Consider the following 20753-nt stretch of genomic DNA (forward strand, 5'->3'; position numbering starts at 1 on the left):
AATAAGATATCTTGGGGATAAGACCCAAGCCTAAACATGAAATGAATTATAGATCACATGGCTAAATTTATAAGGTATCTGGTATGCCTCTGTTTGGATTATGATCTATCACAAGAGGTCACCAGTGGAATTTTCCACTTGGGGCATCATGTTGGTGCTCAAGATGGTTCATATTTGAGAGTACTTGGGTTGTGGGATTTGGGGTGCTCAGCATCTGCCTAACTGCAATATGGGGCAAGACACTGATGTTTATTTTAGTAGGGGATGTTAAAAAGAGAAGAGCTGTAGGGCTGGAGAGTTGGCTCAGCAGTTAAGAGAGTTTGCTATGCAATCATGAAGACTGGAGTTTGGATCACAGCATCCATGTACAGGCTGGGCTGGACATCCTGCACACACCTGCAAGCCTAGCTCCACAGTGGGCATCTATAGGATGATTATGAGGGCTTGCTGGCTTCCAGGCTAGCCAAGAACACACAAGCCCCAAGCTCAGGGAGAGACCCTGCCTCAAACACAGACTAGGTAGAGAAGGACACCCATGCCCTCTTGTTTCTGCTCACACATACAAGCATTCACACCTTCACACATATGTACACAGGCATTCATACAGACACATATGTCAACCTTAATTTAAGGAAAAGAGGAGATAATCCAGCTAGGTAATTCTTCCCAGCTGTCAGGCCCAGACACAGCAACCACCAGGGAAACGGTTAAGCCTGCTCCTTGAGTGCAGGCCTGCCAAGTTCTCCTCTGAGCCCTCACTTTGTTCCAATCCTTTAATCTCTGCGTCTAGGCTCTTCTTTTGAAAAACCACAGAAATAATGATCCATCTCCAAGCTGTGACATCAGGACTAGCTAATTAGTGCTCACCGGGGCTTTTAGGGGTGTTGTTTTGCTGTAGATCCAAAAATAATTAAAAGGTTCAGCCCTGGAAACTTGTGTGCATGGTTAGGCACAGTGCCATTTTAGCCGTGAAATAAACGACACCCCTCTGCCTCTCACATCAGCATTCCACAGAGAGATCTCATTTTAAATTAATTTTTGTTTGGGGAGAAGGAAGTATCAATAAATGTCTATCGCATGTGTTACTTTAAAATGAAGATCTTTCTGTTTTAACTACCCATTGAGCAGGTGCCTGGAATACGCGTGTGGCCAACAGGCTGCACTAGCCCTGGAGCCCCTCGACCGCACCCGTGATGGGGTCCTCTGATCTGTTGCTTTGCCATTGGCCATTACTCAGTGTTTGTTTGTTTGTTATGACACAACCATATTTTAAAGTGTTCTGTTCTTTAGTGTCACCTGTGTCTCCCTGGCCCATGAAACTCCTCCAACAGCCTTAGTTTTGGATGCTCGGAGTAGGGGCCCTCTCTCTCTCCTGCCTCAGGAGCCTTCCCCTCCTGCAGATGTCACTGAGGGAGTTCCCCTGAAGGCACCACGGGTAAGAATGCCCCACAGTGTGCTGTTCCTAGACCAGTGGTTCTCAGAGTGTGGCATACCCCATCCCACCCCACCCCCACACTCTCCCACCTCCATCCCCACCTCACCCTGGGGCTTGTTTGGGGTGCATGTTTTCAGGCCCTGCCCAAAACCTCCTTTATCCCAAGCTCTGAATGGGGCCAGTCATCTGGGTTTTTACCCATTCCCAGCCCCCTGAAATTTGGGAAATTCCACTCTTGGCTGTGGACCACTGAGCAATGCTGGAGCAGAGCCTGGGTGCTCCCGACTGTGACCACTCTTGCCTCCGGCCCCCCCATCTCTGTCCACATGGCCACTCAGCAAGTCTTCATGGCCCATGTTGCAGTACCTATTGTGTTCACAGGCCGCAGCTGTTCTGTTGGACACTGTGGAGTATTAGTTCTCTTCCGAAGATGGACTGTAGTATTTGAGAAGGGCTGGTGCAGCCAGTGAATAGTTAGGCATCCCCTACTGCACCAACGCAGGACCATTTAGGTGGGGAATTCTCAATAAACATTCGCCAATTATCATCTAGGTCTAGGAGGTGAAATGTAGTAAGGTCATGAAATGTTTTTAACCATAAGCCATAAAAAAAATCACAGGATCACTGAAGCCATCACAACATTCTGAATTATGGAAATATACTGAACATCTACATCTACCCAACAGGGTTCTAGCAGCGGTCTTGGAAATTCATACCATCCGAGAGGGAAAACTGAGGAAGTTCTCTGAATGAAATGGGTGCAGTAAAGACTCCAAAATAGCTGTTCTGTGGGAGAAAAGTTTATTCCAAACCAGCCAGGCTGTCTCTGGAAAGCAGAGAAAAGTGAGAGGGGTGGCTGAGTTCCCAGGGTTTTAAGGGAATGGGGTACGGGTCAGGAAGGAGACAGTGAGCTGGGGTGGAGGCCTTTGAAGTGTATAGCAGGTACTTGTGAGTAGGGACTGAAGGAGCCTAGAGGCTAGCATGGACCTTGATATGCTAATAGACATAGGTTAATGGAAGAGGCAAACGTCCTTTCTGCGGAAGATAAGGAGAATGACTCCTTCCAGCAGATAGGGACTATTTCTCAAGCCCTGGAGGGAATGCTGGCTTTTATCTAAATGCCAGACTTGGGGAAACGGAAATTTTGGGGGTTAGACATTCTCATAGGCGATCTTGTAGCTAAAGGGGAAAAAAGCTAGAAAGTTGGTTATCCAACTTGCAGCCTTTACTTGAAAGATGGATAGAGGCCTGCAAGACAGCCCCCCCACCCCCCGCCGCCCTAAAAAGGCTCTTGCGACCAGCCTGATGACCCAAGTTCCATCCCGGGAATTCGGTGAAAGGAGAGAACAGATTCCTGAATTGTCTTCCAGCTGCTGCACGCGTGCCATGGCACTCATGGCCTCCACCCCAGTGCACAAATAAGGGGACAGAACTCGTTTTGAAAGACTTCCCAGCTGCTGCATGGTGTTGTTGCTGTTGTTTTTGGAGCAGGGCACAGTAGGCCGACTGAGTGTGGCTCTGAGCTCCCTTGTGCTTGGTGGGGGGGTGGGGAGTGGGAGAGGGTGTACCCAGAATGAGACTCCCTTCCCCCACAGCAAGGGCGTGGCCTCCTGGGCGTCCTCACCAGTTTGTCCAGGTGTGAGGCAAACAGTGTAAAGTGGTCATTGTTATAAATAGTAACAGAAATTACAGGTTCCGGGACAGGAAGCTGAGGTGAAGTTACCTGCAGAGGAGTTTTATTAGGACACTTACAACTTCACAGCTGGAGGTGGAAGGCAAGCCTTCAAGCTGCGGGAGGAGCTTCCTCAGGGGAGAGAGCCTTCAGGGATCGTACTGCTCAGGGAGGGCCTGAAGGGAAAGGGTCAGGGCCTTCAGGTAACAGCAAGAGGGAGAGTTACAGCACAAAGCAGGCCTCATGGTAGGGTCTTGAAGGAAAGTCTTCAATTCCAAAGAGAAATGGGGAAGTGTTCTTGTCTTACGGTTTTGGGGTGTGGGTAAGTTCTGCACCGTGTGACCTAACCTGCATAGTAGACATCAGGAAGGCCCTGAAGAGAAGCTAACTCAGGACAGCAGGGACTTGACTGCAGCTGCTCTGGGGGAGGAACTCCACTTTTTAAGAGCTCCAAGCCACCTATTAACTCGGCAGAGACACAGACAGAATGCAGGAGGCGTGGCTTGATTTGGGGAAGGGTGAGCAGATAGATTTGTCATGTGACCAAAAGCTCCTCACACAAGGAAACCTACTCCTTACCCGTGTACTGCGTCACACTGCTAACAGCTTGCTTTTTGTACCACACCACAAGCAGGGAGCTGGTCTAGCTCTTTGCAAACATGCTGTGTTTTTGTGTTGGGCATCTACCCAGGTATGTAACTAACTGCTGTGTCATGTGTTTGACTTTGATAAATACTACCAGTTTTCCAACATGATTAATCAACCTACTCCCCCAACCCCCACCAAATGTATAGGTTGTGCCTCAGTTTCTCTATTCTGTAGGTGAGAGACATTTGGTTTGCATATACTTTTTGTTGTGTGTGATTGCAAATTAAAACTTCTATAAACACTCATGTGAAGGCTTCTCTAGGAATGTGGAGTTGCCATTTAAAGTACCTGGCTTGTTTTAGGCTTTCAACCTATTTGTACAGTTGTTATAGCAGGATACCTGAGACTGGATAACTTATAGAGAAGAGGTTTACTTAGGTCAATGGTTCTAGAGACTGGGAAGTACAAGATCAGGTAGCTATCTCTGGTAAGTGAGGAAAGGTCACAAGTTACAACAAAACCCAGTATTGGAGCTTTATTGGGGGTGGGGGACAGACGAGAGAATGGCCAGGCCTGGGAAGAGACATGTGAGGAGAAGGGAGAGAGGGGAGGTTTTTTTGAGGATTCCCCCTGCACATGTGCATGTGGGTTTACGGAGCGACTCATGTGCAGATTGTGTGACTGTCTGCACGCATTGCGTGATCACACAGCGCATGGATGACATAAGGCCCCTTGCTTGGCTACTGAACTGCGCATGTGCAGTCATGCAGCTGGAGTGGCAGAATCCTAACAGGAAGGATCTTGTGGGATCATAACATGGCTGAAGGTGCGACATGGTCGGAGCTTGTGTTCCAGTAGCAATTGGTCACTTGTTCAAGAGAAGAGGGCCAAGGCAGCTGGTGCCTCTAACAACTCTTGTGGTAACTGACCCCACCCTGTGAGGGAAGAACTCATTTCTGCGGATCTTTTTAATCGGTTCACAAAGGCTCTGGCCCCATAATCTAACTGCTTCCCTTAAGCCCTGCCCCCCAACATTGCATTGAAGAATTAAGTCTCGCCAGGAGTCTTTGAAGGAACCAACTATAGAACATCTCATGTCCTAACCAGAGATCTGCAGTTTGAGAGTCCTTCCCTCCACCCCCTTTTTTTCCCCTCTTAGAATCAAGTAACCCTGAAAGGACTCATACCACACCTGGGCCGGTACGTCTTTGTCATCCATTTCTATCAAGCAGAACACCCGACATTTTCCACAGAGGTGTTTGTGGATGGAGGAGGACGGTGGTCAGGTGAGCAGCCATGAGCAGGCTCCATGACCTGTGCCGGATGCCGTCCTTGTGGCCATGTGACAGCAGGCGTCTCTCCCTCTCCAGGCTCCTTCCTCGCCTCCTTTTGCCCTCATTTACTTGGCTGCCGGAACCAAGTGCTCTCTGATGGCCAGGTGGAGTTTGACATCTCAGAAGCGGAGGTAGCTGTGACAGTGACAGTTCCAGAAGGAAAGTCCTTAAAGCTGGTGTGTTCTGCTTAGCCGAACGTGTTCCTTGTTCAGACGCTGTGTGGAAAGCTTCTGCCAATACTTTCTCCAAGGAATTAATTCTATTTAATGGAAGGGTTGCTGATTTGTAGAAAAGTGTATTCTACAAACCCATAAAATGAAACTACAAGTCAGTCAAAGCCAGGAGAATAGGAGAGATGGAGAGCCAGTGCCTCCCCTCCCCCACCTTTGCTTACTCCTTGCCTCTGCTGGCCCCTTTCTGTCCCTTTCTCCTGTCCCCTTTAGTGATTTCCTTACCCTGGTCTCCATATGTTCATGTGTCCCCAGGTTCCACTCTGAGACCCCTGTGTTATTTCTCTGTGCGCATCATGCCTGTGGAGTCTGTTCCCTGCTTTGTGGGAACATCACCCCATGTCTCTGAATTCACTCTTAATCTTGCCTGAACCCCAGGACCAATAGCCGACCATCCAAGGTCCCCTCTGACTTGGCTTGACCTGCTTCCAGATCTCTGTGCTGTCCCTATTATTGAACCTGTTTCATCTGGCCTACATCCTCTCTCTGGTCTATCCACTTCATTCTGGTTTATTTGCCTCACTCTGGCAAATTCATGGCCCTTCCTGCCTGCTTCTGTTATGCCCAGATCCTGGGGACCCCCAAAAGACCACCACCGAGACCAAATCCCATATGTAAAAGCAAAGAGCCTTTATTCTCTTCAAGCTCTGAGCCTGGTCTCTCTGATGCAGCAGTGAGAACAGAGAGCCCTGAGCCCAGGCAGGGTGGGGTTTGTTATCATAGCAGAGGTTGAGGTGAGCGGATTTCCAGGGTCCAGGACCCTGATTGGCTGACATCTGTCTAGGGGTAAAACAAAAACAGGCATGTGCTAGACTCAGGGACATCTGGCCCCTTGTCTAATGGTTGGGATGTCTGGGATGTTAGTACTTCCCCATCCCCAGGTGGTGTCAGCTTATGGCTTCTCCTGGGTCTGGGTGTTGCTTGCCAGTAAGCCTGTCACAGAAGCTGTGTCTGGGCCTCTAGGCCTGTCATGGTAGCTGTGTGGTCAAGCCATTTTGGGGCCCCTCCACACTTCTAATTCATCTTTCATCCATCCTCCTCTGTTCCATGCTCCCCCTTCCATTCTCTGACCATAACCATCACTCAAAAGCTCACAGATATGCCATCTTTGACAATTTCAGCAGGCTTTCTTGTGCTCTTTTCTAGAATCTTCTACCCACATTTGTACCTGACAAAATCCAGTTGACCAGTGAGCCTAGCTTAGAGTTAATTCACCTTTTCCTTAAGGATGTCTAGAAAACCAGGAAGAGTTTACTGGGTTTGCCTCTGTGGCCTTGCTGTTTGTCCCTGTGTTCTCGTTCTCTCTCCCTCCCTCTCTCTCTGTCTCTCTCTGTCTCTGTCTCTCTCTCTCTCTCTCTCTCTCTCTCTCTCTCTCTCTCTCTCTCCCTCTCATTCCAGAGTACAAGGTATTTATTTGATATCTCCGGTGCCTAGAACACTGCCTGGCACATGGTGCTGTTAAAGGCATGGAGCCTTCCCTCAGGTCTGAGTGTTGTAGCTTGCACAGGTGTAGGAGACCTGAATCGTGCTACAGTTATTCTGTGTTACTTACTTTTCCATTACTGTGATAAAAACACTATGACCAGGGCAACCTACAGAAGGAAGGTGTGTTGGGGCTTGTGGTTCCAGAGATTATGGATGGAGGCATAGTGACACGCAGCAGGCCTTGTGGCTGCAGCAGGATGCTGAGAGGTTACCTGAATCACAAATGGGAAACAGGAGGCAGGAGTAGGGACTGTGCATACACACAGGGCTCTCAAAGGCTGCCTCCAGGGCCACCCATCCTCCACGAGGCCACACCCCTTGCACCTCCCCACCCATCCTCCACGAGGCCACACCCCCTGCACCTCCCCACCCATCCCCCATGAGGCCACACCCCCTGCACCTCCCCACCCATCCCTCATGAGGCCACACCCCCTGCACCTCCCCACCCATCCTCCACGAGGCCACACCCCCTGCACCTCCCCACCCATCCTCCACGAGGCCACACCTGAACTTCCCCAGATAGTGCTGCTAGCTAGGGGTGGAGTGTGTAATAGAGCTGCGCAGGACATTATCATTTAAACCACAAGTACTAAATAAACTTGAGAGGAAGGCCTATTTGGGTTCCTTGCTGGTCCTGCAACTTCAGTTTGCTTACCTTTAAAACTATAAAGCAACGACCACTGGAAAACCAGGGATTCCCCGGCATTCGTCACCTGTTGCCACAGCAACCCTAACAGGCTCTGCTAGGGATGCAAGTCTACAGGGTACCTTTAACCAACTACCACTCAATGCTGCTATTCCTTGTTCCTTGGAACAGGTACTTCAAGAGCCCCGCTTGTACCCACTGTTTCCTAGCAACTGCATTGAGCCTTTACCCCTACCTCGGGTTTGCTGCGGTTCCTTCGAAATCCCATCTTGCTGGCATTTGGATAAACAGGAAAGGATGTGGGGTCATTCTCTTCTCCTTCACTGGCCTTAGTCATGGATTGATGCCTTTCTTTTAGGTCCGGGTTCTAGTGGTACCCGCAGAGAATTATGACTACCAAATACTTCACAAAACATCAGTGGACAAGTCCTTTGAGTTTATCAGCAATTGTGGAGGAGACAGTTTTTATATTGAGTAAGTGTCGTTTTGTGGGAGGGTTCCGGTGTGCATGGGGCATGCTCTCATTCCCAGCCAAAGTGAGGTCTAGAGAGAGATTGGCCTGGAGTCGGCCTCTACTCACCACACAAGAGAGTAGTGAGGCTGGAGTCTCAGGAAGGTGATGTCATTCCTCTATGCCCACCACTCTATGAGAGACCTCACCATGTACCATCTGGGCAAGGTGACCACACTCAGCCTTAAACTCAGTAGGGGTCTACCCTCAACTCATGATTAGGGACCAATTAGGAGTATCCCTTGCCCTTGGCTAATCTCTGTTTACTGCTATATATCCTAAAAGATACCACACAGGGTGTCTTCTATCGACAAGGTCATAGCCCAGAGTACTGCTCATCTGTGATAGGGACTATCCAGAGCTGGGCCCTCTGTTTTTTTGGTTTTTTATTTATTTATTTTTTTTTTTTGGCAGGGTTTCTCTGTATAGCTTTGCGCTTTTCCTGGATCTCGCTCTGTAGACCAGGCTAGTCTCGAACAGAGATCTGCCTGGCTCTGCCTCCCGAGTGCTGGGATTAAAGGTGTGCGCCACCACCACCCAGCTGAGCTGTGCCCTCTGTACCCTGTCTTCTCTCATTCCTGAGTGCTAAGAGCACACCAGCCCCAATACAGGCCCCTCTGTGGAACTCAGTGTCCCCTAAAAGCTTCCAGAAGGAGCCAGGAGCTCCAGAGACCCTGAAGAAGGTCTCTTCTTGTATAGTGATAGCAAAAGCTATGGCCCCAGAGCCAAACCACTGTGGATTTAAATGACATCTCATCCACTCCATACCTCTCATCCTCAGGAGCATCACCCTACAGCTAAGGTACCTTATCTGTGAAATGACCAACTGGCTGGATGGTTGTAAGGCTGAGATGTAGCTGACAGTTCTTAGCACATCATCTAGTGTGGGGTGTTTACCTACCAACCCCACAGCTCCCCAGAGTTTTCTTGAGTGTGAGCAGCAGGAAATATTAGATAGAAGGATTTATAGTGTGAAGATAAACAGATAGAAAATAAAGGATAGCCTCGAGAGAGCCTGGAACCTTTTCCAATGGTCCCAACTGTCTCTGCCCCAGGGTATTTATAGATGCCAAGGGGTGGAGCAAAAGACCTCCTCCCCCAGCACAGCCAAGTGCAGACTGTTTCAGACACCTGCAATCAGGCCCGTGGTCCTAATCATCCTTTATGCGGACCTGCTGGGTAAAGCCACCAAGGAACCTGAAAATGGGCTCCCACAGGTCCACCTTTCTTAATATATAAAAAATAACTCATTAATAGAGCTTACAGCAATCTCCATAGCTGTTATACCTCCAAGTATGGGAGTAGAGGATAATATAGATGGCATTTCTCTTTTGGATTAAGTCCAAGGTGACTACAGCAGTCGTTAGCTACATCCAGCCCTTTCTAAACCAAAAACTTAATGCAATTGCAAACTTAAAGAATCCCTCAGCTTCATCATTACCATTAACAGGTTAACATAAATATTTCTATACATAGTCACAATTCTCCCAATCTTACAACTCAAAGCAAACTCTTTACAGAACCACTTGAATTAACATAAATGGTGCTATATATAGTTAACAATTTTCTCAGTCTTACAACTTTGTAACTCTTAATCATTTGAATTTTCTTGCTAACATAGGAAAAACTTCTGATGTATTCACATCAAACTTAAATATTTCCTTAACTCCACAAAGCCAGGGTGCATTAATACCAATAGGTTAAACATAATTTCTGCAAACATAATTCAACCTTAATTCACTCATAACTCCTCCTTTTCTTTATAATTTTTAAAAAAAAAATCTCAAACCTGGTTAGAAGAAACCCAAACTTATACAATTCCTACAAACCCATATTGAAAAGCAATATTCTCAATCGAACCATTGAGAAGTTTAAGCAAAACATCCAAAAGCAGTTTCTTAATAAAACTTTTTACACTTTAAAAGTTGTCTCTTTAATATACCCCATTTGTATTTCTAACTAACAAAACATGACATTAATCTACTCAAGAAAATTTTTAAATTAAATAGACTAAGGAATATTAATTCTCCCCTTTCCTTATAATTTTTTAAGCAAAGTCTCAAGCCTAGTTAGAAAACCCAAACTTTTCCATTTAAACAGTACTGTTTGCAACACAAAATCAGTTCCAAAAGGAATTCCATTTTTACCTAAACAGCCCCTAAAACAATTCATGAATCACCAGTTAATAAAGCATATATGCATATACAAAATCGCATCTTGACTCTAGGTAGAAACAATAAATTTCTTCATTTAAACAGTTCCATTTTTAACACAAATAACTCTAGAAAACAGTTCCTAGGTCATTACTACAAGTAAACTCAAAATTGCCCCATTGCAAGGAAATCACTATTGTTGATTTCATTTCTTAAGTCCCAAAATTCAAATGAGAAATTCTGGTACTAGCTTTCCAAATATGAAAAATATTAGAAATTCATAACCAAAATCTTTTTGTAGTTTTATCTCTAAGTTCAAAAAGTTCAAAAAAGTAAATTCTGGTATCAAGCTTTCTCTTCCAAATACGAAGAGACATTTTACAACCAAAACTTTTTGCAGTTAACAATTTTAGTTCAAACAAGCATCTCTGCAGCTTTTCTCACAGAGATCTTTTTAGTTACAGTAGTATTCTAAACCGCACTGTTTTTGATGTTAGCTTAAGTTTTTCTGTGTTGCATTGATTTTCCACGGATCTCAGCTGCAGATGCCTTGTTGTGCTGGTTCTGGTGGCCGCCATTCTTCGCTTCTTAGTGGCTCTTGGAGCTTTTGAAACCATTCAGACTGCCTGCTTTGCAGGCTACTAGGACACTACCTTCTGTGTCTCAGGTTCTTTCACCATGTACATTAAGCATAGATTCACACTTAACATTTACACTTTTTTTTTTAAAAACAAACTCACATATAACCTATTTTTCCTTGCAAAGCATTTAGACTCGCATTCAACATTTACACTTTTTTTTACAAACTCAGATATAATGTTAACATTTACTTAAATACTCCTTAAGGAAATTATAGAACTACTTTAGCATATATATTCCTTATATACTTACATTCATTCTATCTTCTTATTTCTTATTTAAACTTACATTTACAACTAGCATTTTTACTTCTTACAAGCTTATTACTACATGTCTTAAGATTACTTTAGATACTTCTTGCAAGCTTATATTCCTAAAGGAACTCTATAGATCTATTTTACAAATTTATATAGGGCTACCATTAGCATATATTAGCAAACACCTAAAGATTTCTTAACACAGATATCTAACAAGACAGAATAATTTCTACCAATTCACACATCTTTTCATCTTTTTCTACTTCTTACTCTTAATTATTATCACTATCTCTATTAGAAAGATTCTCTTAACTAGACAGGAAGTACATACATCATTTCTAAAGTTTAGAGTTTATAGTCAGCTTTGCTATACAACACTGGGATTTAGTGAGTGTTGTCTTTATAGAGTTGTGATAGTTGTTGCTAGGAGACTGTAACATTCTCAGGACAAAGCCACACCTGAGTTCTCTCAGCCTTTCCAGAACCAGCAGAGATGCACTGTCAGCGGTAAATGGTTTTTAACTAGAGGCTGTCCCTTCACCCAAATTCATAATAGCTCCCCTAAGTGCTTCAATTCAGACAAATGTTTCTATTGCAGCAGTACTTTTGATTTGTTCTGAAAAAACTTCACTTTACCCTGAGGGTGAAATTACCGTATTTAGCTGCTGTAAAGCTCTTCGCAAAATACTGCACAGCTATTAGGTGATATAAAGTATTTTTCTAAAGGAGCTAGTAAAGCCAAAAGCCGCACAGCTCTGAACTCTATTTCCTCACTGTTTGCATTAACCAGTGGCAAAACCTCAGAAACACTAGTCAGCCACTTTCATTCTGGTTCCTTTATAGGAACGTCATTGGAGCTGACCTTTCTTAGTTCCAAGCTCCTTACCAAACTCTCTGGTAACTACCAGCTTCATTCTCCTCTTGTGAAAAAGCTTTTCTCAGATTTCTTTTTGCAGCTGTGGACCTATCAACCCAGGACTTGTAGGAAAGCGGACAACTGTGCCATTCCTACCGGCTTTAAGCTTTATTAGCAATCTTCCCCTGGGTCCTGCACCTTCCTGCCTCAGCTCTATACTCCAGGAAGTTTGCAACTGCAGGAACCCTAGTATCCCGGAAATGCACTCTGACTCAGAGCTGCTGGCCAGTCACCTCTGGGTTTTTGGTCAGAAGTGAGGATACCATGCTAACAGAGTTTGCATTGCTTCAGGGGATCTTTGCCTCAGGAGGATTAGGAGCACCTTTTCCTTCTGAAATGCTCACTCAGAAACAAAACCCTTGATGCCTCAGCTCGGCTGTAACTGAAAAGCTTGGCTTTTTTGCTTTTCTCAGGTAGTTTCCTGCCTTTTTGGGCTCTCTGTAGCTCTTCATCCTTACTCTTCCAAGCTTTTCCCTCGGGGGACTTTGACCCACTGCCTTTTACTGGCTTGAAGAGACAGACCTTAGAAGAAGTTTATAGGATCTTGTCACTGCCTCCTGCATTGCAGGGAGGATTTTTAAAGCTTGAAAGAGAAGTTAGAGAGGTTTGGCTGTCTTAAGGGGTTTGTTGTTTTTCCTTAGAGCTAATCACAGGTGGTCCCCATACTAATATCTTCAGGTGATTCTAATTTTTGTCCTTCTAAGAAAGTTAAAGGCTTTAGTTTTTAAGTTTAAGAGAGCTTTTGAGAAAGATTAAGGCTTTTTAAAAAAAAATTTTCCCCAAAGTTTTCCCAGAAGAGCTTTTTAGTTTAAGAGAAAGATTTTTTTTCCCCCAAGAGAGAAAGACCAACTTTTCCCAAAACTTTTGAACTTTAACCTTTTTGGCTTTTTACACCCCCATTTTTGCCTCAGGGAAAAATTACTTTCTCCTGCCGCTTGGATTTAGCATTTCAGCTGTCCCCAGGTCAAAAGCTTCCATAGGAAACTTTTTCTTCCCCATAAGCTCAAAGAAAAGCTTTTGCACTACCTGTAAAGCTCAAAGATTTTTTTCCCAGTTTGCGTTCATAGCCCCCAAAGTCAGAAAATTGAAGAGTTTTTCTGTCTAGTTGCCCTATTTTTTTCGACACAATCTTACACTTTTAAGTTTTTCCTACAATGGATTACTACCCTAGACCTTATACTTATTTTTCACAGATAGAAATTGAGAAAGGGATAGAAGACAGAAAATTTTGACAGAAGAGAATTTTGCGCTGCAGCATCAGACATCCTTCTAGTTCATTTTCCTTTTCTCTTGAGAATAAAACCTCTCCCCTCAATAATATATATAAAATATATTTTTTTTCCATAACACTGGCATGCCACTTTCCACTGGCAGGGTGGACTCACACTTTCGCCAAAAACTCTGTAACAAAACTATTTTCCTTTGTCTTTAGTCCCTAATACTTTGTCTTTAGTACTCGCTCATTTGTCTTTAGTCCCTTTTTTCCTTTCTTCTTTAGTCCCTGTTCATGGTGCCATTCTGTGGGACATTTACCCACCAACCCCACAGCTCCCCAGAGTGGGGTGTGGGAGCAGGGAATATTAGAAGGATTTATAGTTCGGAGATAAACAGATAGAAAATAAAGGATAGCCTCCAGAGAGCCTGGAACTTTTTCCAACAGGCCCGGGCAGTCTCTGCCCCAGGGTATTTATAGAGACCTCCTCCCCCAGCACAGCCAAGTGCAGACCATTCCAGACAACTGCACTCAGGCCTGTGGCCCTAATCATCCTCTATGCGGACCTGCTGGGTAAAGCCACAAGGAACCTGAAATGCACTTCCACAATCTAGCCTTCGTTATCTGTCCACAAGCTCTAACTCACATACCACCCAGTTCATCCTGCAGCTACTTTGCCATGTTCTCATTGGCCATTCCTGTGATGCCTTCCTGGAGCAGATGTTGGGGACAGAGTGGCTGTCACTGGCAGAATCCACAGTGGGGTCATTTTCCACTTCAGTGCCCGGCATCCCATACCCCTACCCCCACCCCTGGCTGATGCTGCTGGGTATAACTAGTGGGAAAGGGAAGTTGAGGATAAACACATATCCCAGGTTATCACCAGGAGTTATTTTTGTCTTCACAGTCCTCAGGCAGCCTCTGGATTCTGTAAGAATTCTGCGAGGTCCCTGGTAGCCTTTTACCATAATGGTGCCCTGCCTTGTGAGTGCCACCCTGTTGGGGCTGCCAGCCGTCACTGCAGTCCTGAGGGTGGGCAGTGCCCTTGCCGGCCCAACATCATCGGAAGGCAATGCACCCGCTGTGCAACAGGTCACTATGGATTCCCACACTGCAAACGTAAGTGATGCTGCCAGGCTTCTGACGCCTTTTCTAGTCCCCAGAGGATGAAACTCATGCATGGCAGGACTCTTCAGATGACATTGTTTTAGACACACACCTTGGGGCTTGTGATGAAGTCCTGATTCAAGAGACATAGTCTGGGCCTAAAACTGCATTCCCAATAAACATCCAGGCTATCTCACGCCACATGTCTACAAACTATGAGTGGCAAGGCTCTGGGCTATAAATATACATGTGAGTATATACTCATCACATGGACAGCTCAGTCCTCTCTCAAAAGTCCTTTCAGGTTGTATGGCCCAATGAAAACTCAGTTTAGACAGGACATTCAAGGTCTCATGGGTATATATATTATCCACTAACTTAGAAACCCGTGTATTTTCACTTAAGAATCACCCTGGTGCAGACAGCACAAGGGGACCACTCTGTGTCTGAATAAACAAAAACAATGTCACTGCTGCATAATGTGCTGACCGTGGGCCCTGGACCTGTGGTGCTTTGCAAAGCTGCTTCAGAGTGTCTCAAACATTCATAGTTCGATGCCTTCTAGAGCCTTCTGTTGAACAGGAGGCCGTGTTAGAATGGGAGGCCAGCAGCCTGATAGGTTTGTGAGTACGAAACCTAGAGCCGGTTGGTCCGGCTGCTCTTCACTTGGGGGCCCCACACTGTTCTCCCCTGGGAGCCCTTGGTAACTGGCTCAGATCACCATGGACAGTAACACCCATACAGAAGGAAAAGGAAATATGTCCCCAGACTCCTTGGCAACTCCTGGAAATCCCAGCGGTTTGTATAGTCCAACTCTTATTCAGGGTCTCTTTATCCCTTGGCAGCTTGCAATTGTGGCAGACGCCTTTGTGAAGAGGTGACAGGGAAGTGTCTCTGCCCACCCCGAACAGTCAGGCCCGAGTGTGAGCTCTGTGAGATGAATTCCTTCAACTTCCACCCCCTGGCTGGCTGTGAAGTCTGCAACTGCTCCAGGAAGGGAACCATGGAGGCGGCCATCTCTGAGTGTGACAGGGACAGCGGGCAGTGCAGGTGAGCTGTGGACACTAGTGTGTCAGATCCTGTCATGGGATAACCAGGTACATCTGTGCACATGCTGGTCATTGTCTCTCTTCACTTCCTACCTCTTCACTGTGAGGACATCAGGAGGGAGCTTCCCAGTAAGAATGGATTTTGGTGGGTGAATTGGTTGGTCCATCCAGATTTAGGGAAGCCATGCAGAGCCCTAGGTAATGGGCTACCAGTTCCCTCAAAGCCAGAAGCAGCCTTGCCCACTTAGCCCAACATGTTGTCACAATAGGATGGTGCTATGTGTGTGTGTCATGATCCCACTGTCTTGATGGTTTTGATTGTCAACTTGGCATAAAGTAGAGTCATCTGGAAAGGGTCTCAACCTAGTCTAGACAGTCCCTTGTGACTCCCTTCCCATGTGATTCTAGACAGTGTCAAGCTGACAGTTAACCATCACAGGCCTCCAAAGCAGGGTTTATTGGTCTTGGAGCACCAGGCTGGGTTGGCCATCTTCAGGAACCACTGTGGTCCAGCGCACAATAGCTGAGAAATGGTGGCTGTGTTAGTTATTTGTTCCTGATGCTGTGTTAAAATGCCCTGACCAAAGTAAGTTAGAAGAGAAAGGGGTTCACAGTTTGGAAGTACAGTCCATTATGCTGGGGAAGGTATGGTGGGAGGCTCCTGAAGTGGCTAATCCTGTGCATATGTATCCAGGAAGCAGGGGTTGATGAATTTGAGCTCAGCCTGCTTTCTCCTTTTTATTCAGTGCTAGGGATTCCACTCTATGCATGTTTGTAAGAAGGACACCAGTGAAGCTGGCTTAGTGGATGGCTCCATCTTAATCGCGTCGACAAAGATGTGTTTTCAGCTATCAGCCCATTGTTAGAACTGGGGGTTACAACCAGAATGCATGCTCACACCTTTGGTGGACACAGTTCAACTCTCCATTACAGCAGTGGTTCAGTTTCTAAGGATGAGCCTCTCACCATGCCGTCAGCGGTTGTCTGGTGCCTGCCAGCTCCTTTGGGTAGGGAGACATTGTATGGAAGTTGAGAGAAAAAACGAGTCACGGACCATCCTAGGGCTTTGAAACCACAACCGTGAATCCGGCCTGAGTCAACTAGTCAGTCAGCGATCAGGCATGGGCCTCTCAGTGAAGCCCAGGCTTAATCAGAGGAAGCAGAGGAACTGGGTGGCTGGAGAATTGATATTCAGCCAGGGAGAAAAACCAGAGAGCTCAGTCTAACCTGACCGTTAGCCCTTTCCAGTACTGCTGACACATGGGGAAAGAGGGATTTGAAAAACTTAAAACCAGTTCCCACAGCCGGAGATGATAGATGGGTTTGCCGTAGCACAGAATTTGAGGAAAATATCCTGAGGAATTTTAATGACCCACTCCCAACAGTTATAATTTAACTGACTAGAAATTTCCTAACTTGGGAGCAAGGCCTGTCATATAATTCTGCCTGGAAAAGGGACCTTAACTGACGGGTGTCATGCTTAGTTAAAATACGAAACTGCTCACTGTGACAAATTGTCAAAGAGACTGCATAGCCTGACGGGAACGCATGCCAGGATGGGGTCAAGTGGCCTTGTCCTAAAGGTGTCCTTAGCAGGTAGCATTAAAGCATGGCCACAAAACAGCTTCAACATTTTGCTATGTACTATAAACAGCACAAAACCCAGTATTTATACAGAAAAAAGCATTTAATTGCTTAAAATAATAATTTGTTTACAAAAGCTTTCTTCATGAAATGTTTGTGTGTATTTGTATGTATGGTGTTTATATGTTTTCTGGTGAGTGTGTGTGTGTGTGTGCGCGCGCGCGCGCGTGTGTGTGTGTGTGTGTGTGTGCGTGCGTGTGTGTGTGTGTGTGTGTGTGTGTGTGTGTGCGCGCATCTGTGTGGACAGAACTCAACCTCAGGTACCTTCTGTGGTCACTGTGCACATGAGTTTGGAGACCCCATCTCTCACGGAACCTGACGCTTAGCTATTTGGCTAGGCTGGCCAACCAGTGTGTCCTGGGGTCCGTCTGTCTCCCAGCCCCCATCCCCAGCACTGGGTTTACAGACACACACTGCCCCACTTGGCTTCTGTGGGTACTGCGGATCTGAACTCAGAATTTCTTGCTTACATGGCAGGGACTTTGCACACTGAACTCCCCACTCTCAGAAAAGATTTTTTGTGTACAAACCACTTCCCTATGCACCGGAAAACTCCTGATGGTAGCAAGGACTGTGTTTGGTGACACCTAAAGCTTAGTAAGAAAATGGCTTGGTGATACCCGGGGTGTTTGCCACCAAAGGGGAAAACATCCTTTTTGGCAATGCAAGGCTCACTGGGAGCTGTATAAGTGCTTACCACAAACCACAACACTTGGATATTAGCATTTTATGTTGTATTTGCTGCTGACAGCCTGTGAAGTTTGCCCTTTCTGCCAGGTCAAATCATTCTAGCCAGGCTTAGCAACTTCGGAAGGCGATTCCTTTGATGACTAATGAATAAGAGGAATGAGGTGCCAGACAATATGGTCATCAGTGTGTGGGATCTCACACACTTCTGTTGTCCTTCATGTCCTGTGACCTCTGTCTCTCGTCCCCAGAATGACCCTTCTCAGGCTGTTTCCTCATCTCTGGTCCTCAGTGAAGAGCAGTGTGGCCTGAGTGTGGCCTGCCTCAGCCCCTCACTGTCTGGGTGACCTGAAGCAAACGTCCACTCTCCTGTGCCCTTCATTGCTCTGTGAGATAGGGCTGCTCTGTCTCCGAGAGACTTCAGATGATTGTATACCGTGTGCAAACACCCTTCAGACAGTGCCTGGCCACACTCAGCACCAGTGAATGTTAGTCATTAGTGTTGGCCAGGGCTGTGGTGGTCTGCCTCTCTTTCTGCGATTTGTCTGCGATTTGTTTGCCCAGACCCATCTCTTCTGCACTTGGACACCATCCCAAGTGTCTCAGATACGCACTCCCTCCTGCTCCTCACTGGCTATTCTCTCATCTTCTCCCAGATTCTCTGACTGGCTCTACTTAGGATCAGTCTCCTGAAGTCCTGCGGCTCCTGTCCTCTCACATATATAATGAAAATAATTTTAAAGATTTTATTTGTTTGTGTGTATATGCACATGTCTGTCGGTTTGAGTATATGTACATGTGTGTGCAGGTGCCCTCAGAGGCGAGAGAGGGTATTGGATCCCTTGGAGCTGGAGGTACAGGTATTTGTGAGCCACCTGACATGGGTGTTAGGAACAGAACTACAATAATTATTACTGAACAGTGAATGCTCATAACCACCGAGCTGTCTCTACAGTCCCCAATGAAATAATATTTTTTAAACTTTTTATTGATTCTTTGTGTATTTCACATCATGCACTCCAATCCTATTCATCTCCCTGTCTCTCCATATCTCCATAGCCACCCTCCACCTTCCTCTAAGAGAAAACAAACAGTTTCGCCATGGTAGCTATGGTGTGTCATGGTGTGTCACACAGTATACCTTTTGCCCAAATAGCTTTACTAGCAAATGTTCATTGCAATGAGTCATTGGTGTGGTTCGAGTTCTCCGGCTTCTGCTACACCATCAATACTAGATCCTCACTGGGACCCCTTTTAGATAGCCTGTTGTTGCCCTGCATGGAGACCCTGCAGCTTTGGTTCTGCAGGACGGTCTCTTCACATGCTCTAGCAGTTCTTAGATCGAGTAGATGTTGGAGTGGGCCAACTCAAAGCCCTGGATCTGGGCCTGGATGGTAGTTGAGTTGGTCAGCTCTCCCACTGTCCTACACCCTGACCACCAAGCATAGTTTTACTGTGCTGCCCAGGTGAGGAGTGGGACCAGCTCACTCACTCTCACCCCTTTGGGGCCTGTTCTCCCACACTGCCCAGGTGAGGGACAGGGCCAGCTTTCCAGTGCTCATGCCCTCTAGGCCAGCTCTTCTGCACTCCAGCCATCAGGGCCAGCTCTACTGTGCTGCCCAGTCAAGGGTGAGGCCAGCTCTGCACAGCCCTAACACATTAACATGGCCCCAGACAACAGTCCAGACCAGGGATGTTCCCATGACCTTTGTTGGTAACATGGGCCACGGACATCAGCCCAGACCCCTGATGCTGCAGGGCCATGGACCCAAACATGGCCCTCAGCAACAGCATGGGCCAGGATATCACCATGGCCTCAGGTGGCGGTGCAGACTGCTCACATCAGGCTGCTCCTCACCCTAGCATCTCTAGCCCCACCTCTCTCCATAGTACACGAACTGCCCTGCTTCTCTCTCTCCTCTCTGCCACATACTGCCTCATCATGGTGGTGCCTGCCCTGCCCATGCCATGTGGAGGTGGGCGGGCAAATACTATTTTCAATGGTCTATGAGTGAAAGCACCCTCTTAGCTGACCTCTGACTCCCAGTGCTAAGTTAGTCTACCCCATGTCTTGCCTTCCAAGCTTTTCAAGCCATCTCATCTCTTAGACTTCAAATAATCTGCTTAATGATGATGGCCTCTTTCTTGTTTTTAAGACACCAAGATTTCAGACTTTAAAACTCGGTTTCCCTATATCCGATCACATGTCAGCTTCCAGCAAGGGACAGATTATCTTGTTGGTCTGCCCTTCCCGCTGGCTACCACCCCCTCTAAGTCCCTGTACCACTTCATGTTGAACCAATAGTGGCGCTCTCCTGATTGCCTCTCCACCAGATTTATTTATTCACTCATTCAAGTAAACAAACAGCTATCCAGAGGAGTTTGGCTGGTACCATGACAACAGAGAAGAAAGGGAGACTTCCTTTCTGAAGTCTGGCTGAACATCTCTTAAACTAGTCTAGAATCAGGCTGACTTTACACATTTCTCTAGGCAGACTCTGGATCCCTAAGTTAATAGGAATATGCTAATTCACAACTATACTGAGATTTTAACATCTGTTTCCTCCTGACTTCTCATTGATACATAATACTATTAGTCCATAAAACTTGAGACAGTAAGTACTAATAAGTGCATGTTTCTGATTCTGTTACCTTTTAGAATCTTTATTTTAAATGTTTGATCATACCTACAATGATATTTATATGATTATAGTAAATGATATGTGTATATTTATACATACACCATGATGCTTCAACTCATAACATTGTATAATGACCAAGTCCTGGTCATTAGCCTAGACATCATATTAAGCATGGTAAGTATGTTCAGATTTTTTTCTCTTCTGGTTGCTTTGAGTAAAACACCATTTTTTTCTTCTTATATACCTCTAACACTTTACCTGTTGACTGTGCTTTTCTCAGCCCTTCCTTCTCTCTGCCCTCCCCAGCCTCCAGTAATCACTGTTCTGCATTCAATTTCTGTGAGTGCTACAATTTTAGATTCCGTATATGAGTAAGATCATGCCAAATTTAATTGTATGCATGGCTCAGTTCACCTAGCACAATTCCCTCCTGTCCATTGTATTGTGCAGATGGCAGGGTTCCATAACTGGGTAGAATTCCACTCTGCATATAAGCCATATTTTCTTTTTCCATTCATCCACTGATGGGCATGTAGCTTGCTTCT

The 20753-nt window shown here is 46.0% G+C and overlaps 1 protein-coding gene across 1 annotated transcript in view; it reads left to right on the plus strand.

Moving 5' to 3' along the window:
- The window catches only part of Lama3 (laminin subunit alpha 3), a 252313-nt gene that overhangs the window by 139189 nt on the left and 92371 nt on the right, over positions 1 to 20753 (plus strand). Inside the window, 6 exon segments of the mRNA XM_036204961.1 lie at positions 1291 to 1435; positions 4855 to 4981; positions 5066 to 5205; positions 7749 to 7864; positions 13987 to 14198; positions 15032 to 15236. Of these exon segments, the coding sequence (XP_036060854.1) occupies positions 1291 to 1435; positions 4855 to 4981; positions 5066 to 5205; positions 7749 to 7864; positions 13987 to 14198; positions 15032 to 15236 (945 nt within the window).

Source organism: Onychomys torridus, chromosome 13 (genome assembly GCF_903995425.1).
Source record: "Onychomys torridus chromosome 13, mOncTor1.1, whole genome shotgun sequence".
Taxonomy (NCBI): Eukaryota; Metazoa; Chordata; class Mammalia; order Rodentia; family Cricetidae; genus Onychomys; species Onychomys torridus.